This window comes from Festucalex cinctus, chromosome 12, assembly GCF_051991245.1.
Source record: "Festucalex cinctus isolate MCC-2025b chromosome 12, RoL_Fcin_1.0, whole genome shotgun sequence".
Lineage (NCBI taxonomy): Eukaryota > Metazoa > Chordata > Actinopteri > Syngnathiformes > Syngnathidae > Festucalex > Festucalex cinctus.
The window spans coordinates 26,409,757-26,430,712 of record NC_135422.1 but is presented as its reverse complement, the minus strand read 5'-3'; the positions used below and the strand labels follow the sequence as shown (position 1 = coordinate 26,430,712).

The following is a 20,956-nucleotide window of genomic DNA, read 5'->3' as shown; positions in this document are numbered from 1 at the left end:
GTCCAGCCCTAAAGACATCTACAAACTTATATTTCATCTAACTGATAGCGCCACCTAGTGGCAATTTTTTTTATTACGAATTTTCTTCTACGTTTTTCTCCAAACACGTTAACTGGACCTACCTCATATTTGCTCAGATGAGGGTTTCGGCCTTCATGATGTCACAACACGAAGTTTGTGAGTTTTCGCGAATTGCTGTGGGTGTGGCTAAGCGCTGTTCGCCAAGAAAACAACGCCAGTTTTGAGGGTCTAAACATGCACAGAAACTCATGAAACTTGGCACACACATCTGGCCTGGTAAAATGAGCAATATTTTATTGTTGATTGTGCTATTTTTACAAAAATGACTCAATAGCGCCCCCTAGAAGTTTTTAACGAAGCAGCCCCGGTTGTACGTTTAAGCAAGAACGACGAATATTTTTAGGTGTATGAGGGAGCCCAAGACCTACAAAAAAAGTCTCTTGGACCCATATGCTAAAATGAACAGGAAGTGAGCTACGAATTTTTGAATGTCCCATTTTTGACAATTTTTGCACATTCACAGGGCGCAGACTTTTGCCCACTTCTCCTACACGTTTCATCTGACTGAGTTAAGACTTGACCTGGACCATGTCAAGACCTGAGCCAACGACAGGGGGAAAAATCTTGACCTTTCGAAATACTATATGATGAAGGCGGGGCATCAAAATTTGTGTTTCGCACTGAAAAAGGATATGCTTAATAACTCCCCGGTACATGCTCCAAAAAATCCCAAACTTGACATGTATGTTTATCGTCAAGGCCTGAAGCTATCTCTATGACAACATTCAGTTATATATGCAGCGCCACCTAGCCCTTGAGGCATAAAAAAAAAATACCCCACATACGGTATTTTGTACAAAAAATGTAAACTCATTCTAAGTGTGATAACTAAGTCATTTATGAATATTCTTTTAGTTTCCACCACTCAAAATGTTCACTGGCATCAGACTTATCCAAACATATATATATTTTTATTTATTTTTGATAGCCTCTGTGGACATTAAAAGCAATATCGTGAATGAAGGATATGCTTAATAACTCCACGGTACATGCTCCAAAAAAAATCCCACACTTTACATGTATGCTTATAATCAAGGCCTGAAGGTATCTCGATGACAACATTCAGTTATAAATACAGCGCCACCTAGCCCTTGAGGCTTATATAAAAAAAAAAAACCTACATACGGTATTTTGTACAAAAAAATGTAAACTCATTCTAAGTGTGATGACTAAGTCCATCCATCCATCCATTTTCTTGACCGCTTATTCCTCACAAGGATCGCGGGGGCTGCTGGCGCCTATCTCAGCTGGCTCTGGGCAGTAGGCGGGGGACACCCTGGACTGGTTGCCAACCAATCGCAGGGCACACAGAGACGAACAACCATCCACACTCACACCTAGGGACAATTCGGAGCGCCCAATTAACCTGCCATGCATGTCTTTGGAATGTGGGAGGAGACCGGAGTACCCGGAGAAGACCCACGCGGGCACGGGGAGTACATGCAAACTCCACCCAGGAAGGTCCGAGCCTGGACTCGAACCGGAGACCTCAGAACTGGGAAGCGGACGTGCTAACCACTCGACTACCGTGCCGCCCTATGACTAAGTCATTTCTGAATATTCTTTTAGTTTCCACCACTCAAATTGTTCACTGGCTTCACACCGATCCAAACGTATGTACGTTTCCATTTTGTTTTATTCATTTTTGATTGCCCCTTTGGACAATAAAAGTAACATTGTGCAATGAGTACAACGAGCGATGATGTATATATACACTTTTACAAAAAATACCAATCAGGGCAACTCATTGCCTAAAAATAAAAAAGGACGCTGATTTTTGCAGGTATTAACAATCACCAAAACCCGTTGAGCTTGACACACACTGGCAAAAAAAATATTCTACATGTAAACGTTTATTATGCCATTTTCAAAGAAATTTTGCTTCCAATATGCCAGTACACCAACGTGCCAGTGCCCTAACGTGCAAGTACCCCAACGTGCAAGGACTCCAACGTGGCCCGGGCTGCGAGGGCCCTTTATAGCTGCTCGCAGCTCTAGTTATTATTATTATTCTTTATTCTCCGCAAACGATCGCGATTTTGGGTACCTAAACATTTACGAAAACTCACCGAACTTTGCACACTCCTCAGGCCCGGCGAAAAATTTGATATTATTAAGTCGTCATAACAATGCGACTCAATAGCGCCCCCTAGCGTAGAAAAATAAAAACCAAGCCCGGCACGTTTGAGCTAGAGCAACAAAAATTGGCAGGCACGTGTCGCACCCCGAGATGCACAAAAAAGTCTCTTGGGACCATGTAGCTAAAATGTACAGGAAGTGAGCTATGAATTTTTTAATGTCCAATTTTGGCCTATTTTGGCACATTCACTGTGGTCATGCTTTTTCCCCCTTTGCAAACATTTTTCATCCAATTGACTTCAAACTTGGCATTTATCATCTCAAGACCTGAGAGAACAACCGGGCAAAACATCTTGCCTTTTTGAAATACTATATGACGGGGGCGGGGCATCAAATATTGCCTTTAAAATTTCATTTGTCCAGAAAGAGCAAATGCTTAATAACTCCCATGTTCAAGCTCCAAAAAATCTCAAACTTCTCAGGCAACGTAATAGTCACGGCCTGAAAACATCTATATGATAAAATTCAGTTATACATATAGCGCCACCTAGTGGTTACAATAAATGTCATACTTTACATTTTTAGCTACTGTGCTGAGCTTGTTGAAGGGATCCATTTGAAAATTGGTCAGAAAAGCCTTAAGATGTTGATCATGCCCCACACCGAATATTGTAACTTTTCGCCAAAGGGCGTGGCCGCTACGGTGACGCAAAGTCTGAAGATTTTTCGTGAAAATAAAAGCTGCATTAACTTGACCGAGATGATCCTATCTTCTCAAAATTTCACACATTTGATGAGAGTCCAGCCCTAAAGACATCTACTGACTTATATTTCATCTAACTGATAGCGCCACCTAGTGGCAATTTTTTTTCTTACGAATTTTCTTCTACGTTTTTCTCCAAACACGTTAACTGGACCTACCTCATATTTGCTCAGATGAGGGTTTCGGCCTTCATGATGTCACAACACGAAGTTTGTGAGTTTTCGCGAATTGCTGTGGGTGTGGCTAAGCGCTGTTCGCCAAGAAAACAACGCCAGTTTTGAGGGTCTAAACATGCACAGAAACTCATGAAACTTGGCACACACATCTGGCCTGGTAAAATGAGCCATATTTTATTGTTGATTGTGCTATTTTTACAAAAATGACTCAATAGCGCCCCCTAGAAGTTTTTAACGAAGCAGCCCCGGTTGTACGTTTAAGCAAGAACGACGAATATTTTTAGATCTATGAGGGAGCCCAAGTCCTACAAAAAAAGTCTCTTGGACCCATATGCTAAAATGAACAGGAAGTGAGCTACGAATTTTTGAATGTCCCATTTTTGACAATTTTTGCACATTCACAGGGGGCAGACTTTTTCCCACTTCTCCTACACGTTTCATCTGACTGAGTTAAGACTTGACCTGGACCATGTCAAGACCTGAGCCAACGACAGGGGAAAAAATCTTGACCTTTCGAAATACTATATGATGAAGGCGGGGCATCAAAATTTGTGTTTCGCACTGAAAAAGGATATGCTTAATAACTCCCCGGTACATGCTCCAAAAAATCCCAAACTTGACATGTATGTTTATCGTCAAGGCCTGAAGCTATCTCTATGACAACATTCAGTTATATATGCAGCGCCACCTAGCCCTTGAGGCATAAAAAAAAATACCCCACATACGGTATTTTGTACAAAAAATGTAAACTCATTCTAAGTGTGATAACTAAGTCATTTATGAATATTCTTTTAGTTTCCACCACTCAAAATGTTCACTGGCATCAGACTTATCCAAACATATATATATTTTTATTTATTTTTGATAGCCTCTGTGGACATTAAAAGCAATATCGTGAATGAAGGATATGCTTAATAACTCCACGGTACATGCTCCAAAAAAAATCCCACACTTGACATGTATGCTTATAATCAAGGCCTGAAGGTATCTCGATGACAACATTCAGTTATAAATACAGCGCCACCTAGCCCTTGAGGCTTATATAAAAAAAAAAAACCACATACGGTATTTTGTACAAAAAAATGTAAACTCATTCTAAGTGTGATGACTAAGTCATTTATGAATATTCTTTTAGTTTCCACCACTCAAATTGTTCACTGGCTTCACACCGATCCAAACGTATGTACGTTTCCATTTTGTTTTATTCATTTTTGATTGCCCCTTTGGACAATAAAAGTAACATTGTGCAATGAGTACAACGAGCGATGATGTATATATACACTTTTACAAAAAATACCAATCAGGGCAACTCATTGCCTAAAAATAAAAAAGGACGCTGATTTTTGCAGGTCTTAACAATCACCAAAACCCGTTGAGCTTGACACACACTGGCAAAAAAAATATTCTACATGTAAACGTTTATTATGCCATTTTCAAAGAAATTTTGCTTCCAATATGCCAGTACCTCAACGTGCCAGTACCCCAACGTGCCAGTACCCTAACGTGCAAGTACCCCAACGTGCAAGGACTCCAACGTGGCCCGGGCTGCGAGGGCCCTTTATAGCTGCTCGCAGCTCTAGTTATTCTTCTTCTTCTTCTTCTTCTTCTTTATTCTCCGCAAACGATCCCGATTTTGGGTACCTAAACATTCACGAAAACTCACCGAACTTTGCACACTCCTCAGGCCCGGCGAAAAATTTGATATTATGAAGTCGTCATAACAACGCGACTCTATAGCGCCCCCTAGCGTAGAAAAATAAAAACCAAGCCCGGCACGTTTGAGCTAGAGCAACGAAAATTGGCATGCACGTGTAGACCCCGAGATGCACAAAAAAGTCTATTGGGACCATGTAGCTAAAATGTACAGGAAATGAGCTATGAATTTTTGAATGTCCAATTTTGGCCTATTTTGGCACATTCACTGTTGTCATGCTTTTTCCCCCTCTGCAAACATTTTTCATCCAATTAACTTCAAACTTGGCATTTATCATCTCAGGCGTGAGAGAACAACTGGGCAAAAAGTCTTGCCTTTTCGAAATACTATATGATGGGGGCGGGGCATCAAATATTGCCTTTAAAATTTCATTTGTCCAGAAAGAGCAAATGCTTAATAACTCCCATGTTCAAGCTCCAAAAAATCTCAAACTTCTCAGGCAATGTAATAGTCACGGCCTGAAAACATATATATGATAAAATTCAGTTATACATATAGCGCCACCTAGTGGTAACAATAAATGTCATACTTTACGTTTTTAGCTACTGCGCTGAGCTCGTTGAAGGGATCCAGTTGAAAATTGGTCAGAAAAGCCTTAAGATGTTGATCATGCCCCACACCGAATATTGTAACTTTTCGCCAAAGGGCGTGGCCGCTACGGTGCCGCAAAGTCTAAAGATTTTTCGTGACAATAAAAGCTGCATTAACTTGACCGAGATGATCCTATCTTCTCAAAATTTCACACATTTGATGAGAGTCCAGCCCTAAAGACATCTATGAATTTATATTTCATCTTACTGATAGCGCCACCTAGTGGCAATTTTTTTTCTTACGAATTTTCTTCTACGTTTTTCTCTAAACACATTGCGCAATGAAAAATTATATGCTTGATAACTCCCCGGTACATGCTCCAAAAAATCCCAAACTTGACATGTATGTTTATCGTCAAGGCCTGAAGGTATCTCTATGACAACATTCAGTTATATATGCAGCGCCACCTAGCCCTTGAGGCAGAAAAAAAAATACCCCACTTACGGTATTTTTACAAAAATTGTAAACTCATTCTCAGTGTGATAACGAAGTCATTTATGAATATTCTTTTACTTTCCACCACGCAAAATGTTCACTGGCATCAGACCTATCCAAACATACATATTTTTTATTTAGTTTTATTTATTTTTGATAGCCTCTATGGACGTTAAAAGCAGTATCGTGAATGAAGGATATGCTTAATAACTCCCCGGTACATCCTTCAGAAAAATCCCAAACTTGACATGTATATTTATAGTCAAGGCCTGAAGGTATCTCTCTGATAAAAATCAGTTATAAATACAGCGCCACCTAGTCCTTGAGGCATAAAAAAACCCCAACCCCACTTAAGGTATTTTGTACAAAATCTGTGAACTCATTGTAAGTGTTATAACTAAGTCATTTATGAATATTCTTTTACTTTCCACTACTCAAGATGTTCACTGGTATCAGACCGATCCAAACATATGTACTTTTTTATTTTGTTTTATTTATTTACGATAGCCTCTATGGACAATAAAAGCAACATCGTGCAATGAGTATGAGTGATGATGGGTATATGTACTTTTGCAAAAAATACCAATCAGGTCAACTCATTCCCTAAAAATAAAAAAGGACGATGATTTTTGCAGATCTGAACAATCACCAAAACCCATTGAGCTTGACACACACATCACACCTGGCAAAAAAAATCCACATGTAAAGGTTTATCATGCCATGTTCAAAGAAATTTTGCTCCTAATGTGCCAGTACCCCAACGTGCAAGTACCCCAACGTGCAAGAACCCCAACGTGGCCCGGGCTGCGAGGGCCCTTTATAGCTGCTTGCAGCTCTAGTTATTCTTCTTCTTTTTATTTGTTATTATTCTTTTCCGCAAACAATCACATTTTTGAGACACTAAACGTGAACGAAAACTCACCGAACTTTACACGCAGATCGGGCCTGGCGAAAAATGTGATATTTTAAAGTCGCCATACATGATAACAGGAAAATGGCTCTGTAACGTCACCTACATAGATTAAACGGATCCCAGTTCCGCTACGATTGACCTACGGCTATGAAAATTGTGTGGCACCGGTAGCACATCCAGATGAACAAAAACCTCTTTGATATGTGTACCCTAAAATAGACAGGAAGTGAGATATGAGTATTTAAATGTCCAATTTTGGCCAATTTTTGCACATTTACAGGGGTCATACTTTTGCCCGCTTCTCCTACACGGTTAATCCGATTGACTTCAAACTTGGGCTGTACCATCTCATCACCTGGGACAACATCATGGTAAAAAATCAAAAGTTTTTGACATACTATATGACGGCGGTGGGGCATTAAATTTAGAGTTTCAAAACTCTTACTAAACGTAGCATTGCCGGTTGTACGTTTAACCTTGAGCTACGAAAATTGGTACACATATGAAACAGACTATGATCTACAAAAAAAGTCTGTTGGTGCCATATGCTAAACCCAACAGGAAGTCCGCCAGAGGCGGGGCATCAAATTTTGAGTTTCAAAATTCTTACTTAATGAAGCATTAAGCATGAAGCGGGCTGTACGTTTCACCTAGAGTTACCAAAATTTGAAGACATATGTAACAGCCCTCAAGGTACAAAAAACTCTTTTTGAACCATATGCTAAACCTAACAGGAAGTCCGCCATTTTGATTTACTTTGGAACGTGTTGCCATTTTTTTGGCCATTTCATAGGGGTCCTATTTTAACGAACTCCTCCTACAGAGTTTATCCGATCATCTTCAAACTTGGTGTGATTCATCTTAAGATGTTGAAGATGAAAAGTTATTGAAAGCTTTTTATTTCGCCGCACGCTGTTGTCGTGGCATGCACTTGTTTGCAAAGGAAAAAAATTCTTCTTAATGAAGAATTCTCAGTTGTACGAAGCAGCTAGAGCTACGAAAATTTGTAGACATATGTAACAGCCCACGATGTACAAAAAAGTCTCTTACTGCTTTGTGCTAAACCCAACAGGAAGTCCCGCAGGGGCCGGGCATCACATTTTGAGCTAAAAAACTCCTCTTTGACGAAGCATTCCCGGTTGTACGTTTCACCTAGCGCTATGATAATTTGGAGGCATACATAAGAGCCCACGATGTACAAAAAAGTCTCTTAGAACCATATGCTAAACCAAACAGGAAGTCCGGCATTTTGATTTACGTCGGGATTTGTAGCCATTTTTTGTGGCTTTTTTTAGGGGTCACATTTTAACGAACTCCTACGAAATTTATCCGACTGTCTTCCAACTTGGTGTGTTTCATCTTAAGATGTTTAAGATGCAAAGTTATCGAAAGTTTTTTTTTATTTTGTCGCAAGCCGTTGCCATAGCGATGCATTATTTGCCAAGTAAAATGCTGCTTTTTTTTTTTGTCTAAACGAGCGAAAACTCATGAAACTTTACACACACATCAGACTTGTCATAAACATGAATATTTTAGAGATTTCTCGTGCAATTTGCAATAAATGGCTCAATAGCGCCCTATAGACATTTTTATGAAGCTTTTGGAAATGTGTGATTCAGCTAGATTTGTAAAAATTGGGATACCTATCAGCCTAAGACTGACAAAAAAGTTTCTAAAGCCATATGCTAAACCAAACAGGAAGTCTGCCGTTTTGATTTACTTTGCTATTTCTAGCCATTTTTTGGGGCCTTTTATAGGCCTCATATTTTCTACAAAACTTATCAGATTGTCTTCATTCTTTGGCGTGTTTCATCTGAAGATATTTAAGATGAAAAGTTATTGAAATTGTTTGTCACGCCTTTGCTCTAGCGATGCATTGTTTGCAAAGAAAAATGCTTTTTTTTTGAGAGTCTAAACATGAGCGAAAACTCAAAACTTTGCACACAGATCAGACCTCTCAAGAACATGAATATTTTAGAGATTTGTTGTGCAATTTTTTTTTGTTTTTTGTTTTTTGTTTTTTTTGTTTTGTTTTTTTTAACACCAAGTGTTGATGCTTAGTGCCCACTAGAAATAGATCTTAAGGAGTTAATGAGTATAGTGTCGTATAGTGTGGTATGCTCGAGCCCACTAGCAGCAACTAGGTTCCTGACTATATAAAAATAAAAACAATCAGATACAAAATACCAAATACAGAAGCAGCGAAAACAGAAGTTGTAACGATGTGGTGGCTCTCGTTAACAGGCAGAATCTTGGCAGGATTAAGTTGCCAAATTGAGATTAAAATATTCTATGTACATAGACCATATTTGTTTAAATCTTGATACTTGATTTTTATTTAAGGCAGAGATTTTTTCCATTGAGATATAATTTATTAGTAAGTTTAACCAGTGGTCGATATTTAGAGATTGTTTATTTTTCCAATTGACAAGGATTATTTTTTTAGCAATAGTAAGGGCTATAAATATAGATTGAGATTGTTCACATGGTAGCTCAGTTATTGTTAAGTCACCTAGTAAACACAATCTTGGAGATAAAGGAAGCCTACAGTTTAATATATCAGCGAGCTTTTCCAAGATTTTAGTCCAGAAATGCAGCACTGGAGTACATGACCATAAAGCATGAAGATAAGTATCGGCAGTGTTTTGTGAGCACTGGAGACAAATGTCGGAGTCAGAGAGTCCCATTTTTTTCATCATATATTGTGTAATATATGTTCTATGAAGTATCTTATATTGGATAAGTTGCAAATTTGTCTGTTTGGTCATTTTAAATACATTTTCACAGATTTGGGTCCAAAAGTCTGGTTCCGGAACTATAGACAAGTCTTTTTCCCATTTTAAAGTCGGTAAATACGTTTTATTTGTGTATAAAAATAACTTATATATTTTCGATATTTTCTTTATTGTTGTTGGAGAAAGCTTTATAATATCTTTAGCTAAGACAGGCAGTTGGAGCGTATCCTGAAGTGTTGGGATTTGTTTCTTAACCATATTTTTAACTTGCAGATAATGTAAGAAATTTCCCTTTTTTATTTCATATTTCTGGACCAAGTTTGTATACGATATAAACTTATTATCTGAGAAAAGATGATGAAGGTGTGTAATTCCTTTCTGCTCCCATAGGCTTAAATGGAACGACTGATTATTAAGTTGAAAGTCGGGGTTATGCCAAATGGGAGAGAGCCCACAGGGCGCCAATTGGGAGTTTGTAATTTCTAATGCCTTCCACCAGGCAGTCAGGGTGGCGGCTATCATTGGGTTTTTAAAACAATTATGTCGTCTTATTGATTTTGTAATAAAGAGTAAATCTGACAGTCTAAGATTATTACAATCCTTCTGCTCCAATTGTTGTGCAATTTGTAATAAATGGCTCAATAGCGCCCTCTAGACATTTTTATGAAGTATTTCCGATTATGATTCAGCTAGATGTGTGAATATTTGGAGGCACACCTATCAGTCTAATACCTACAAAAATTATTCTATAGCCATGTGCCAAACCATTTTGATTTTATTTTGTTAATTGTGCATCATGTTTGGCCTTTCCATGAAACTTTGCAAGCACAAAGCATGGCAAAAACATTTACAATTTAGACGGTTTCCGATGAAACAGTACCCCAACATGTCAGTACCCCGACATGCAAGTACCCCAACGTGGCCCAGGTTGCGAGGGCCCTTTATAGCTGCTCGCAGCTCTAGTTATTATTATTATTATTATTATTATTATTATTATTATTATTATTATTTTACATATTTCCATTACTGAATGAATTAAAAAGTTCAGAGAACATTTAATTGCCAGTGGTGATATTTCATGTTTGAAAGATAATTTGCGCTTGTGAATACTTTTACTTACTTCCCTGTTTTTAATTCTAAAACTTAAGTGAACATTTAATTGCCAGTTATGTGTCCTGTTTCAAATGAAACCAAAGACATGTTTAAGGATCTTGAAATGTAAATGACTACGTCAAATATGAAAGCCAAACTGGTTTACTAAGATCTGTTTAGATGTAATTGGTGTTACATGTAAAAAAAAAAGAATATCAGATTAAAATAAATGCATTTGCATCTCACCAAGTCTGGCCCTCTTTGCAAAAAGTTTGGACTTCCCGTCATTGTTTTTGTGTTTTATGGTGTCTGTTGTATTTTGTGTTGTTAATTTTATTGATATCTATTTTATTTACACATTTAATTGCTGACCTACCTTTATTTATTAATTCACTTTTTTAGTTATTTTACCTGTCTTTATTGCATTCCTAATGTTTACTCCATTTACAGCACTTTGTAAGTAGCAATGTTTTAAAGTGTTTTTTTTAATAAGGTTAAGTTCAGTTTTTTGTTGTGATCAAAAGGCCAGAAATGTTTTTCTTCCTCAGTATAATTTCTTCTTTTTTTTTTTTTTTTTTTTTTTTAATTCAACTCAAATTTTACGTTCTTATTAATGTTCCCTTTGCCTTGTTCAGGTCCTAAGTGACTGCAGGGCTGTGCTGCAGGTTCTGGGACCCTGGTGTGCTGACAAAGCAGCGGGCATCATGGTGCGTGAGCTTCAGAAATGCATCAAGCACGAACAGGGGGAGCTGAACCGCAAGTTTCTGCTGTTCACCGACACCATTCTGAGAAAAATACATGCCCTCTGTGAAGAACATTTCTCTCCTGCCTCCCTGGACCTCAAGTTTGTCACACCAAAGGTTCTCCGTCTGTTGGAGATCCTGCATGAATATAAGCCCTTTGAGCGACAGCAGTTTGAGAGTGTCGAGTGGTACAATAACCGTAATCAGGACAACTATGTTTCCTGGAGTGATTCTGAAGAAGAAGATGAGGATGAAGAGGTGGAGACCAAAGAGAGACCTGAAGCCAACTTTCCTTCACCATTCACCAACATTTTATGTGGAATTATCTTTGTGGAGAGGCGTTACACTGCAGTCGTCCTAAATCGGTAGGGTTACCATCCATTGTTAAGTGTGAGATACACAGTCTGTATAGCACTTATTGATGAATAATGATCACAAATCCCAATTTGATTCCTTTGTCTGTACAATAGTTAAACCTAGTGGTTTTTAGTACAGCATTATAGCAGCGACCTGCAGCGAGGTTCATGACTAGTGGTGAGGCACTGTTCAGATATAATATGAACCCAAAATAGAAGATTAGCCTAACCGTCCGTCGAAAAAAATTGAGACTTTCTTCAGTTTGTTGTTCATTTTAATGCTGGTGCCACTAAAGGTTAATCAAATGACTAAGGGTGTATTCAGACCAGAAAAGTCCTTTAGTCCGCTCGTTTGATCCGGACCAAAAGCAGATTTTATTTCTGTTCATATTCAGACTATGGGTGGGCGATATGTCAATATTAGATCATTAAGAACTTCAATGTGATCTCATAAAGCTGACAGATCGGCAAGATCGTCTGTGGCACATTCTATACAGTTCAACTTTATGCGGGCTCAAGCTTGGTTTATGCTTGATGTCCGTGTGGTCTTTTTTTTTTTTTTTTTTTTTTTTTTCCCTCCCCCCCTCCTTCTACTTACTCACTCGCACAAACACGAGGCGGAGCTCCTGCGAGCGTCCGACTCATCCGCGTCAGCCCGGAGCCGCGGGGTCGCGGGGAGGTGGCTGGGCCGGCCGGCTCGGTTTGTACTCCCCCTGGCCTTTTTTGTATTGTAAGTGCCTTTTTCCACAAAAACAGCATGTGGGCTACAACTGCCTTTTTCCCTTCTTCTTCATTTCTAATTTAAATAAAATCGATTTTTGGATATTAATATTGATTTGATTCGATTAATAAATGAGAATCTCGATTCTTTTATGAATCAATTTTTTTGGCACTCCCCCAATCTACGTATACTAGGGGTGTTAAAAAAAATCGATTCGGCGATATATCGCGATACTACATCGCGCGATTCTCGAATCGATTCAATAATAGGCAAAATCGATTTTTTTTTTTTTTTTTTTTTTTAGGATTCACACCTTAAGCATGGAAGAATGTTATATGAACGGAACATTAAGCCTTAATATTTTATTTTAATGCTGTTTAAACATGAAACAGATTACAACCTCTATAAGACTGAAATTTCAGATAAATAAATAATACATTTTCATATAAATCTTACACTCTACAAGCTTACTGATTAGTATTTTCTAAATTTGAATGAAAAAAAATCGCAACAATCGACTTAGAAATTCGTATCGGGATTAATCGGTATCGAATCGAATCGTGACCTGTGAATCGTGATACGAATCGAATCGTCAGGTACGAGGCAATTCACACCCCTAACGTATACTGTGTATGAGTGGGTGTGCGCGTGTATATTTTCTATGAAATTTTACCTTTCATTTTCAGTCTTATCAAAGAGGCAGGAAAGCAGGATCCAGAGTTGGCTTACATCAACAACAACTTTATTACTGGCCATACCATTGGCAAGAACCAGCCACGGAACAAGCAGATGGAGATGGAATTCAGGAAGCAAGAAGAGGTATGAAAACTAGAGGTTCTGATCGATCAGCCACTGATCATGATTGGCCGATATTTGTGAATTAGAGCATGATTGGTAATCACCGGTCTAAGCCATTAATGGCCGATCGATGATCGTTTATACTTAATCACTATATTTCCGTTTACACTACGAGTTACTAGTGCTGGGCGATATGGCAATATATATCACCATGACAATAGAAATTTTTTTATGGTACCCTTTCTTACCTATCATCTCTATCGTCATTTACACTCTTTTTAGACAAAGATGTCCATATTGGATGCATTATTAGAACACTAAAGTATTATTTTTGTCATTATGCATGCATTTGATGTATTTAAGTGCCAAACAAGAGGAAGAAATTACTTTTGCAGAACAACTTACGTCTCTTTAACATTTACGTCATTTAGTTTTACTTTGCAGCATTGTTTATAACAGCAGCTTGCCTGGATTTGCGACATCACTCTGCTTTACGTTGACACATGCGCAGTTAAGCGCACAATCTCACACACACGCAAGTCAGACGATGGAGGGAGGAGCAGCCCCTGAAATGGAAGAAGTTACATCTTAATTCATTCACCGCCTTTGACGAGTGATATTGTCAGAGAAGAAAGCCACGCCCACCGCCACTGACGAAGTGAATTCGTCAAACCTTTTTTTTTTTAATGGGAATGGGCAGACAGTGAGACAGTGAGACCTGGAGGGGCGTGATTGGGAGGAACGGCCCCCCTCATCGGAACCCGAGTGGTGTTCTGTTATTGGACTTCTGTGCTCGTCATGGATTGTCCATAACGACACCATGTTCAAACATAAGGGTGTCCATATGTGCACTTGGCACCAGGACACCCTAGGTCGCAGTTCGATGATCGACTTTGTAGTCGTGTCGTCGGATTTGCGGCCGCATGCGTTGGACACGAGAGGGGCGGAGCTGTCAACTGATCACCACCTGGTGGTGTGTTGGCTCCGATGGTGGGGGAAGATGCCGGTCCGACCTGGCAGACCCAAACGTATTGTGAGGGTCTGCTGGGAACGTCTGGCGGCGTCTGTCAGAAGGAGTCTCAATGCCCACCTCCGGCAGAGCTTCTCCCTTGTCCCGGGGTAGGCGAGGGACATTGAGTCTGAATGGGCCGCGTTCCACGCCTCCATTGTTGAGGCGGCCGATCGGAGCTGTGGCCGTAAGGTGGTCGGTGCCTGTCGCGGTGGAAAAATAAGGATGCCGTCAAGCTGAAGAAGGAGTCCTATTGGGCCTTTTTGGCCTGTGGGACTCCGGAGGCAGCTGACGGGTACCGGTTGGCCAAGCGGAACGTGGCTTCGGAGGTTGCTGAGGCAAAAACTTGGACATGGGAGGAGTTTGGCGAGGCCATGTAAAACGACTTCCGGACGGCTTCGAGGAAATTCTGGTCCACCATCCGGCGTCTCAGGAGAGGAAAGCAGTGCACCATTAACACTGTGTATAGTGCCGATGGTGTGCTGCTGACCTCAACTCAGGACGTCGTGAATCGGTGGGGGGAATACTTCGAAGACCTCCTCAATTCCACCGACACGTCTTCCTTTGAGGAAGCAGAGTCTGGGGACTCTGAGGTGGGCTCTCCTATCTCTGGGGTCGAAGTCACTGAGGTGGTTGGAAAGCTCCTTGGTGGCAGAGCCAGGGTGGATGAGATCCGCCCGGAGTTCTTCAAGACTCTGGATGTTGTGGGGCTGTCATGGTTGACACACCTCTACAACATCGCGTGGACATCGGTGACAGTGCCTCTGGATTGGCAGACCGGGGTGGTGGTCCCCCTTTTCAAGAAGGTGGACCGGAGAGTGTGTTCCAACTAAAGAGGGATCACACTCCTCGGCCTCCCTGATAAGGTTTTTTCAGGGGTGCTGGAGAAATGGGTCCGTCGGGTAGTCGAATCTCAGATTCAGGAGGAGCAGTGTGGTTCTCGTCCTGGCCGTGGAACAGTGGACCAGCTCTACACCCTCAGCAGGATCCTCGAGGGTGAGTGGTAGTTCACTCAACCAGTCCACATGTGTTTTGTGGATTTGGAGAAGGCGTTCGTGTCCCTCGGGGAGTCCTGTGGGGGGTGCTTCGGGAGTACGGGGTACCGGGCCCCCTGATGCGGGCTGTTTGGTCCCTGTACGACTGTTGCCAGAATCTGGTCTGCATTGCCGGCAGTAAGTCAGATTCGTTTCCAGTGAGGGTTTGACTCCGCCAAGGTTGCCCTTTGTCACAGATTCCATTCATAGTTTTTATGGACAGAATTTCTCGGCGCAGCCGAGGCATAGAGGGGTTCCGGTTTGGTGGCCTCATTGCATCTCTGCTTTTTGCAGATGATGTGGTGCTGTTGGCTTCATCAAGTCGGGATCTCCAACTCTCAGTGGAGCCGTTCGCAGCCAAGTGTGAAGCAGTTAGGATGAAGATCAGCACCTCCAAATCCGAGACCATGATCCTCAGTCGGAAAAGGGTGGCATTTCCTCTCCGGGTCGGGGATGAGATCCTGCCCCAAGTGGAGGAGTTCAAGTATCTTGGGGTCTAGTTCACGAGTGAGGGCAGGATGGAACGGGAGATCGGCAGGCGAATCGGTGCAGCTTCTGCAGTGATGCGGACTCTGTATCGGTCCGTCGTGGTGAAGAAAGAGCTGAGCCAAAAGGTGAAGCTCTCGATTTACTGGTCGATTTACCTTCCAACCCTCACCTATGGTCACGAGTTGTGGGCCGTGACCGAAAGAACAAGATCCCGGATACAAGCGGCTGGAATGAGTTTCCTCCGCAGGGTGTACGGGCTCACCCTTAGAGAGAGGCTGAGAAGTTCGGTCATCCGGGAGGGACTCAGTCGAGCCGCTGCTCCTCCGCGTTGAGAGAAGCCAGCTGAGGTGGCTCGGGCATCTGGTTCGGATGCCTCCTGGACGCCTCCCTGGGGAGGTGTTCCGGGCATGTCCCACCGGCAGGAGGCCCCGGGGTCGACCCAGGACACGCTGGAGAGACTATGTCTCTCGGCTGGCCTGGGAACGCCTTGGGATCCTTCCGGCAGAGCTGGTTGAAGTGGCTGGGGAGAGGGAGGTCTGGCTTTCCCTCCTAAAGCTGCTGCCCCCGCGACCCGACCTCGGATAAGCGGTAGTAAATGGATGGATGGAATGGGCAGAGTAATGTTTCCTGCATGTGAAGCGTCGCTTTAAAGGCTGGAGCCAATACATTTCGGCCACCAGATGGCAACAATGCCAGGGAAGGGCGATTATCCTACATGATCAACGGAAGGGGGGAGTTGAGCAAAGCATAGCCTATCTCGCATTAGCTAAGCCAAATGGATAGATTCCGTCAACTACCACAGGATGAGAGCTTGTTTAAAGCAAAGCCGAAAAAAAAGGTCATCTTTTTAAGATGACAGAGATCAAGGCAGTTTGCGACAAAAATGACGCTACGAAGTTCAATGACATCACGTGTCGGTGAGCGCTCCTGCCGTGTTACAATGGCGGTCATAGGCCGTGGGGTGAACCCCCAAAAAGTGCCTAGAAAATGAGTTTCGCTCCACTGTCTGGGCACTACTTGTTCAATGCATTTTTTGATAGATAATACCCTTCTGAACTTTGGGTTAAAAGTTCACCCAATGTTTTCCTGCCCCAATTTTGTCACAAGCCAGAAATGCATATATAGGTAAATAACAAAAAACGAAAATTTTGTGCTGCAGTTTTTGGTTTTAAAACGTCTTACATTAAATTTGGCAACAGAATATCATTCCCAGATGTTATAAATACATGTACCTAACATCAGAAACAAGTATTGGTGGTTTGGTGCAATCATGTGAATTTAGATCATTAAATTTGTGCCAAAAAAAAATAAAAAACGCTTCAACTGGAAGTGACACCAGCACACGAATGTTACATTTAGCAATGTTTATGTTTCATATATGAAAACAATTTACAACCTACTACGTCATGAAAGGTACACAAGAAGCAGCATACATTGGCCAAAAATACTACAATGCACCACAAACCTGGAACAAGGCAAAATGGACTAGATGAAAATAGATCCATTCAGAGCCCAGATTATTATAACATATAGAATATTTATTAAAGTATCAGATTACGTCATCACAGCATGTTATTTATGCCCGACACACAATAAAATATTAATTAAAAAAAATTAAAAAATAAAATAAAAATCAAAGGTACATTCACAATAAAACCATGGAACTTCAATGGAACAGCTTTGTTTTGGGCATTTTTTTGTGGAAAATGGAATACAGACATTTTTATTTTTGCTTGAAAAGTGTTAAAATGGAGAGTTAACATCTTGATAATGAAACAAACAAAATGGCAGATTTTACATAGATTTTACAGCCCTGCACTGTAAAGTGTCCTCGTATGCCCTGTAATTTTACAACCTGATGTTGTACCAGCCATGAGTTAGTGTCACTTTCTTGGCTTACGTCAGTAGACTCAGTAGTTGATGTATCTGATGAGTGAGGTACCCTGTCTAAAAGTTTGTCAGTTGTTGGTAATGTCTCTACAAAAACCATTTCAGAGTTGTTGCTGGAAAGGGGTGTGAAAAACCAGCTGGGGGAAATCACGCCTGAATCTTCGTTTCAGTATATCCTGCCTGAAATAGAAAATTAAAGGGAAAGATGAGCACAAGATACACATATTCACATCACACTAGGGCTGCTCTATTATGGGAAAAAATACTCATCACAATTATTTTGGTAATAAATGAAATCAAGATTATTCAAAACAATTATATTTGTTCAAATCAAGAAAATATTTAAACATTTGAAAATAAGACAATTACAATCATATAATATATAATTATGTAAGTTGCTTTTGGATCCAACAAAATTCATAATATATTATTATTATTATTATTATTATTATTGTTGTTGTTGTTGTTATTATTATTATGTTAGCAAAAATTTGAAGTTGGGGTGCAGTGTGTGCAGTAAGCTAGTTTTGACACAGGTGTGTGGTAAAATAACTCGTGTGGGCGTGCCACAACTCAAAATTAGTATTATTAGTGCTGCAGCTATCGAATATTTTGGTATTCGGATATCCTACTGAAAATTCTAGTGAATAATCGTATATTTGGATAGAAATAAAAATACACCTATAGGCCTATATACTTTCTTGGTCAAAGAACAATTATAAATACAGAAGACAAAAAAAAAAAAACATTTGCATGTAATAATTAACAACCAACTGTTTTTTCATTTTTAGAGAATCAATTTTATTTATTTATTTTTCATCATCTCATCTGCCTGCAGCAACCCGCCTTTACACAAAAAAGAATTACATTATAAGTGTTATTGTCACATCACCTCTTTACAGTATAATGCATATCACAGATTTAAGTAAAGTAAAGTGTTTGTTGAGGTTGGTGAGAGAGAGTTTGGGGGAAAGGGAGGGTGTAGCTGTGCCTCTCTATTATGATTGATGGGCACAGGTAACCCGAGTTTGGTAACCACTGTTGGATTCACTCGATAAATCATTCAGCAGCTCGCGTTTTTACTAAACTATAGCCTTAAAACTTAACCTAGCAACGAATTATTTTCAACCCTATACTAAATATCGGTCACATTAATAACAGAAATGGGCACGCGTGTGTGTAGGACATACCTTGCTGACAATGTTTCTGCTTTGGCGAGATGATCCCTCTTCCGTGTTCCTTCCGATCCCAGACGAGTATAGTTTGAAATTTATTTTTACAAATGATGCAGATGGCTGGGAGGACGGGGCCAGCTGAAGCGATGGGCAAACCTGAACGTGAACGAAGTTTTTTCCCCACTTTCTTTTTAACTTTTTTCTCCTTTCGCTCTTCTTCGCTCGCCGACGTTGTGGTCGCCATTTTTGATATGCGGTTGCTATGGTGAGGAGAACGCAGCAGCTACCTGATTGGCTCATGTGACCTAAATCACACCGCTACCGACCTAATGGCACTACGCCCACACCAGAGATCACTGCGCCTCATCGCAAAATAGTGCCGGGGTTTCACCACCGAAAACACAAAATTGGCGGGTTTTCACAGGGTGAACTCCACGGATTCTTACTTACTACTGATAAATCTATTTTATGAAGTAAAGATTATTTAGTGCCCCTGGTAGTGGAGCGAAACTGAACGAAAACATGTCTGACCTGACGGCCTATCAAGCTAAAAGTAGGTCGAGCGTCGGCAAGCACTGCTTCCAGACCAGATGGAAGTCCGTGCAGCTCACGGGGTCACTACAAGGCATTTTGAAGAGTGGAGTGATGCAGATGACTCCCGAGTGAAGTGAAGACTCGTCCGCGAAGACGAAGCGAAAGACGGTAAGAGCTTTTCTGTTCGCTTGCTAACTACCCCTCAGTCACATGCACGCAATTTATTATGTTCTTGCCAGTACTTATGCATGGCTTACTGATGGCTAGAAGAAGCTAAGCGCTAACTAGCTCACTTTTATAGCTTGAGTGATCTGCAATTTTAATCCATCCTGCACTCTTATGCTTTCAATCGATGTGGTAAAAAATGTCTGATGTGCATATTGAGCGCTAGAAGGGCTAGACAGACATATCTTGTAGCTACGTCTGTCAGTGATAAACAGTCATGCACAAAAAAAATGACTGAGCCAAGCAATGAGGACAAAACAAATGTGCATCTAAGTGTATAAAGTGCAGGGAAATATGTGCTGAAGAAATGTAACAATAATACAAATTTAAAAAATTTGGTAATAATAATTCTTATATATTTCTATTATTTACAGGTTCGGGTCATGGGCAATAAAAAAAAGCAAGTCGGGAAGGATGATGATGACGGGCCGTTGGAGAGTAGGGCGCCCTACAACACAGACCCTGAGAGGGCTTGGCAGTCATCTGGCCAAACACAAACTTGAAAAATTGAAGCCTACTAGGAAGAAGAAGACAAGAAGATGTTGGGTGGGTCTCCCAACGCAAAGGAAGTCGGAGTGAAACCATCATCTGGTGCAAATCATGCCATGTACCTTTACAACTAGGAGAATGTTTTACCTCTTACCACACACACACACACACACACACACACACACACACACACACACACACACGTATACTCGCTTAAGTCCATTTCGGGGACACCATTCTGATACCCTACCTTTGAGGACACCACTTTCTGAATGTCTTAGAAAGATGCAAGTTGGTGTAATACAACACAAAAAAATCACAGAATGTAAAAATCACCTGGGAATTGAGCTTCCATCAAGATTTCACAGACCTGAATTTTTACCTTGAGATTGGGGACAGGGGAATTTTAATGTCCATTTTGGGGACCTCAGCAATACACGAATACACAAACTAATTCAAGTCACCTTTGAGGACCTTACCTTCCTTTGGGGACAAAGGTAAAAATACTATGTACATCATACATATTTAAGCATCCAGCAGTGAGAATCAATCTCAACACTGTTGAATACAGTATATGAAGGAGTTCACCTCTGAATGAAACCAAAATCACCTCAGACTGACAAGAAATGATCATTACATGTATAATCATTTCATGTTTTAAATGAGGGTGTGGCAATTTCCTCTGATGGCACCTTAAAAATCAACACCAAATACCTGCAAAAACAAAAAACATTTCCATAATAAAGACAATCAGTATGTTTCTATGCTTCCAGAATTGTGACCCAATTTCTTGACAGAAATGGTCTGTTGTGATTGTTTCTGCTGTATGTTGTTTTTAAAGTGATACTTTGCTAATATTGCTATTTTTAGTCAGATTTAATACTTTGCCTATCATGAATAACATTTTTAATGTA

The 20,956-nt window shown here is 40.6% G+C and overlaps 1 protein-coding gene across 6 annotated transcripts in view; it reads left to right on the top strand.

Moving 5' to 3' along the window:
- dicer1 (dicer 1, ribonuclease type III) overlaps positions 1-20,956 on the top strand; it is a 419,383-nt gene that overhangs the window by 97,957 nt on the left and 300,470 nt on the right. For all 6 annotated transcript variants that reach the window (XR_013287765.1, XM_077540060.1, XM_077540065.1 and 3 more), the window contains exons 9-10: positions 11,215-11,687; positions 13,086-13,218. Coding sequence is in view for 5 of the 6 variants with exons in the window: in XM_077540060.1 (XP_077396186.1) it covers positions 11,215-11,687; positions 13,086-13,218 (606 nt within the window). In the remaining variant the exon portion in view is untranslated. The remainder of the gene's footprint in view (positions 1-11,214; positions 11,688-13,085; positions 13,219-20,956) is intronic.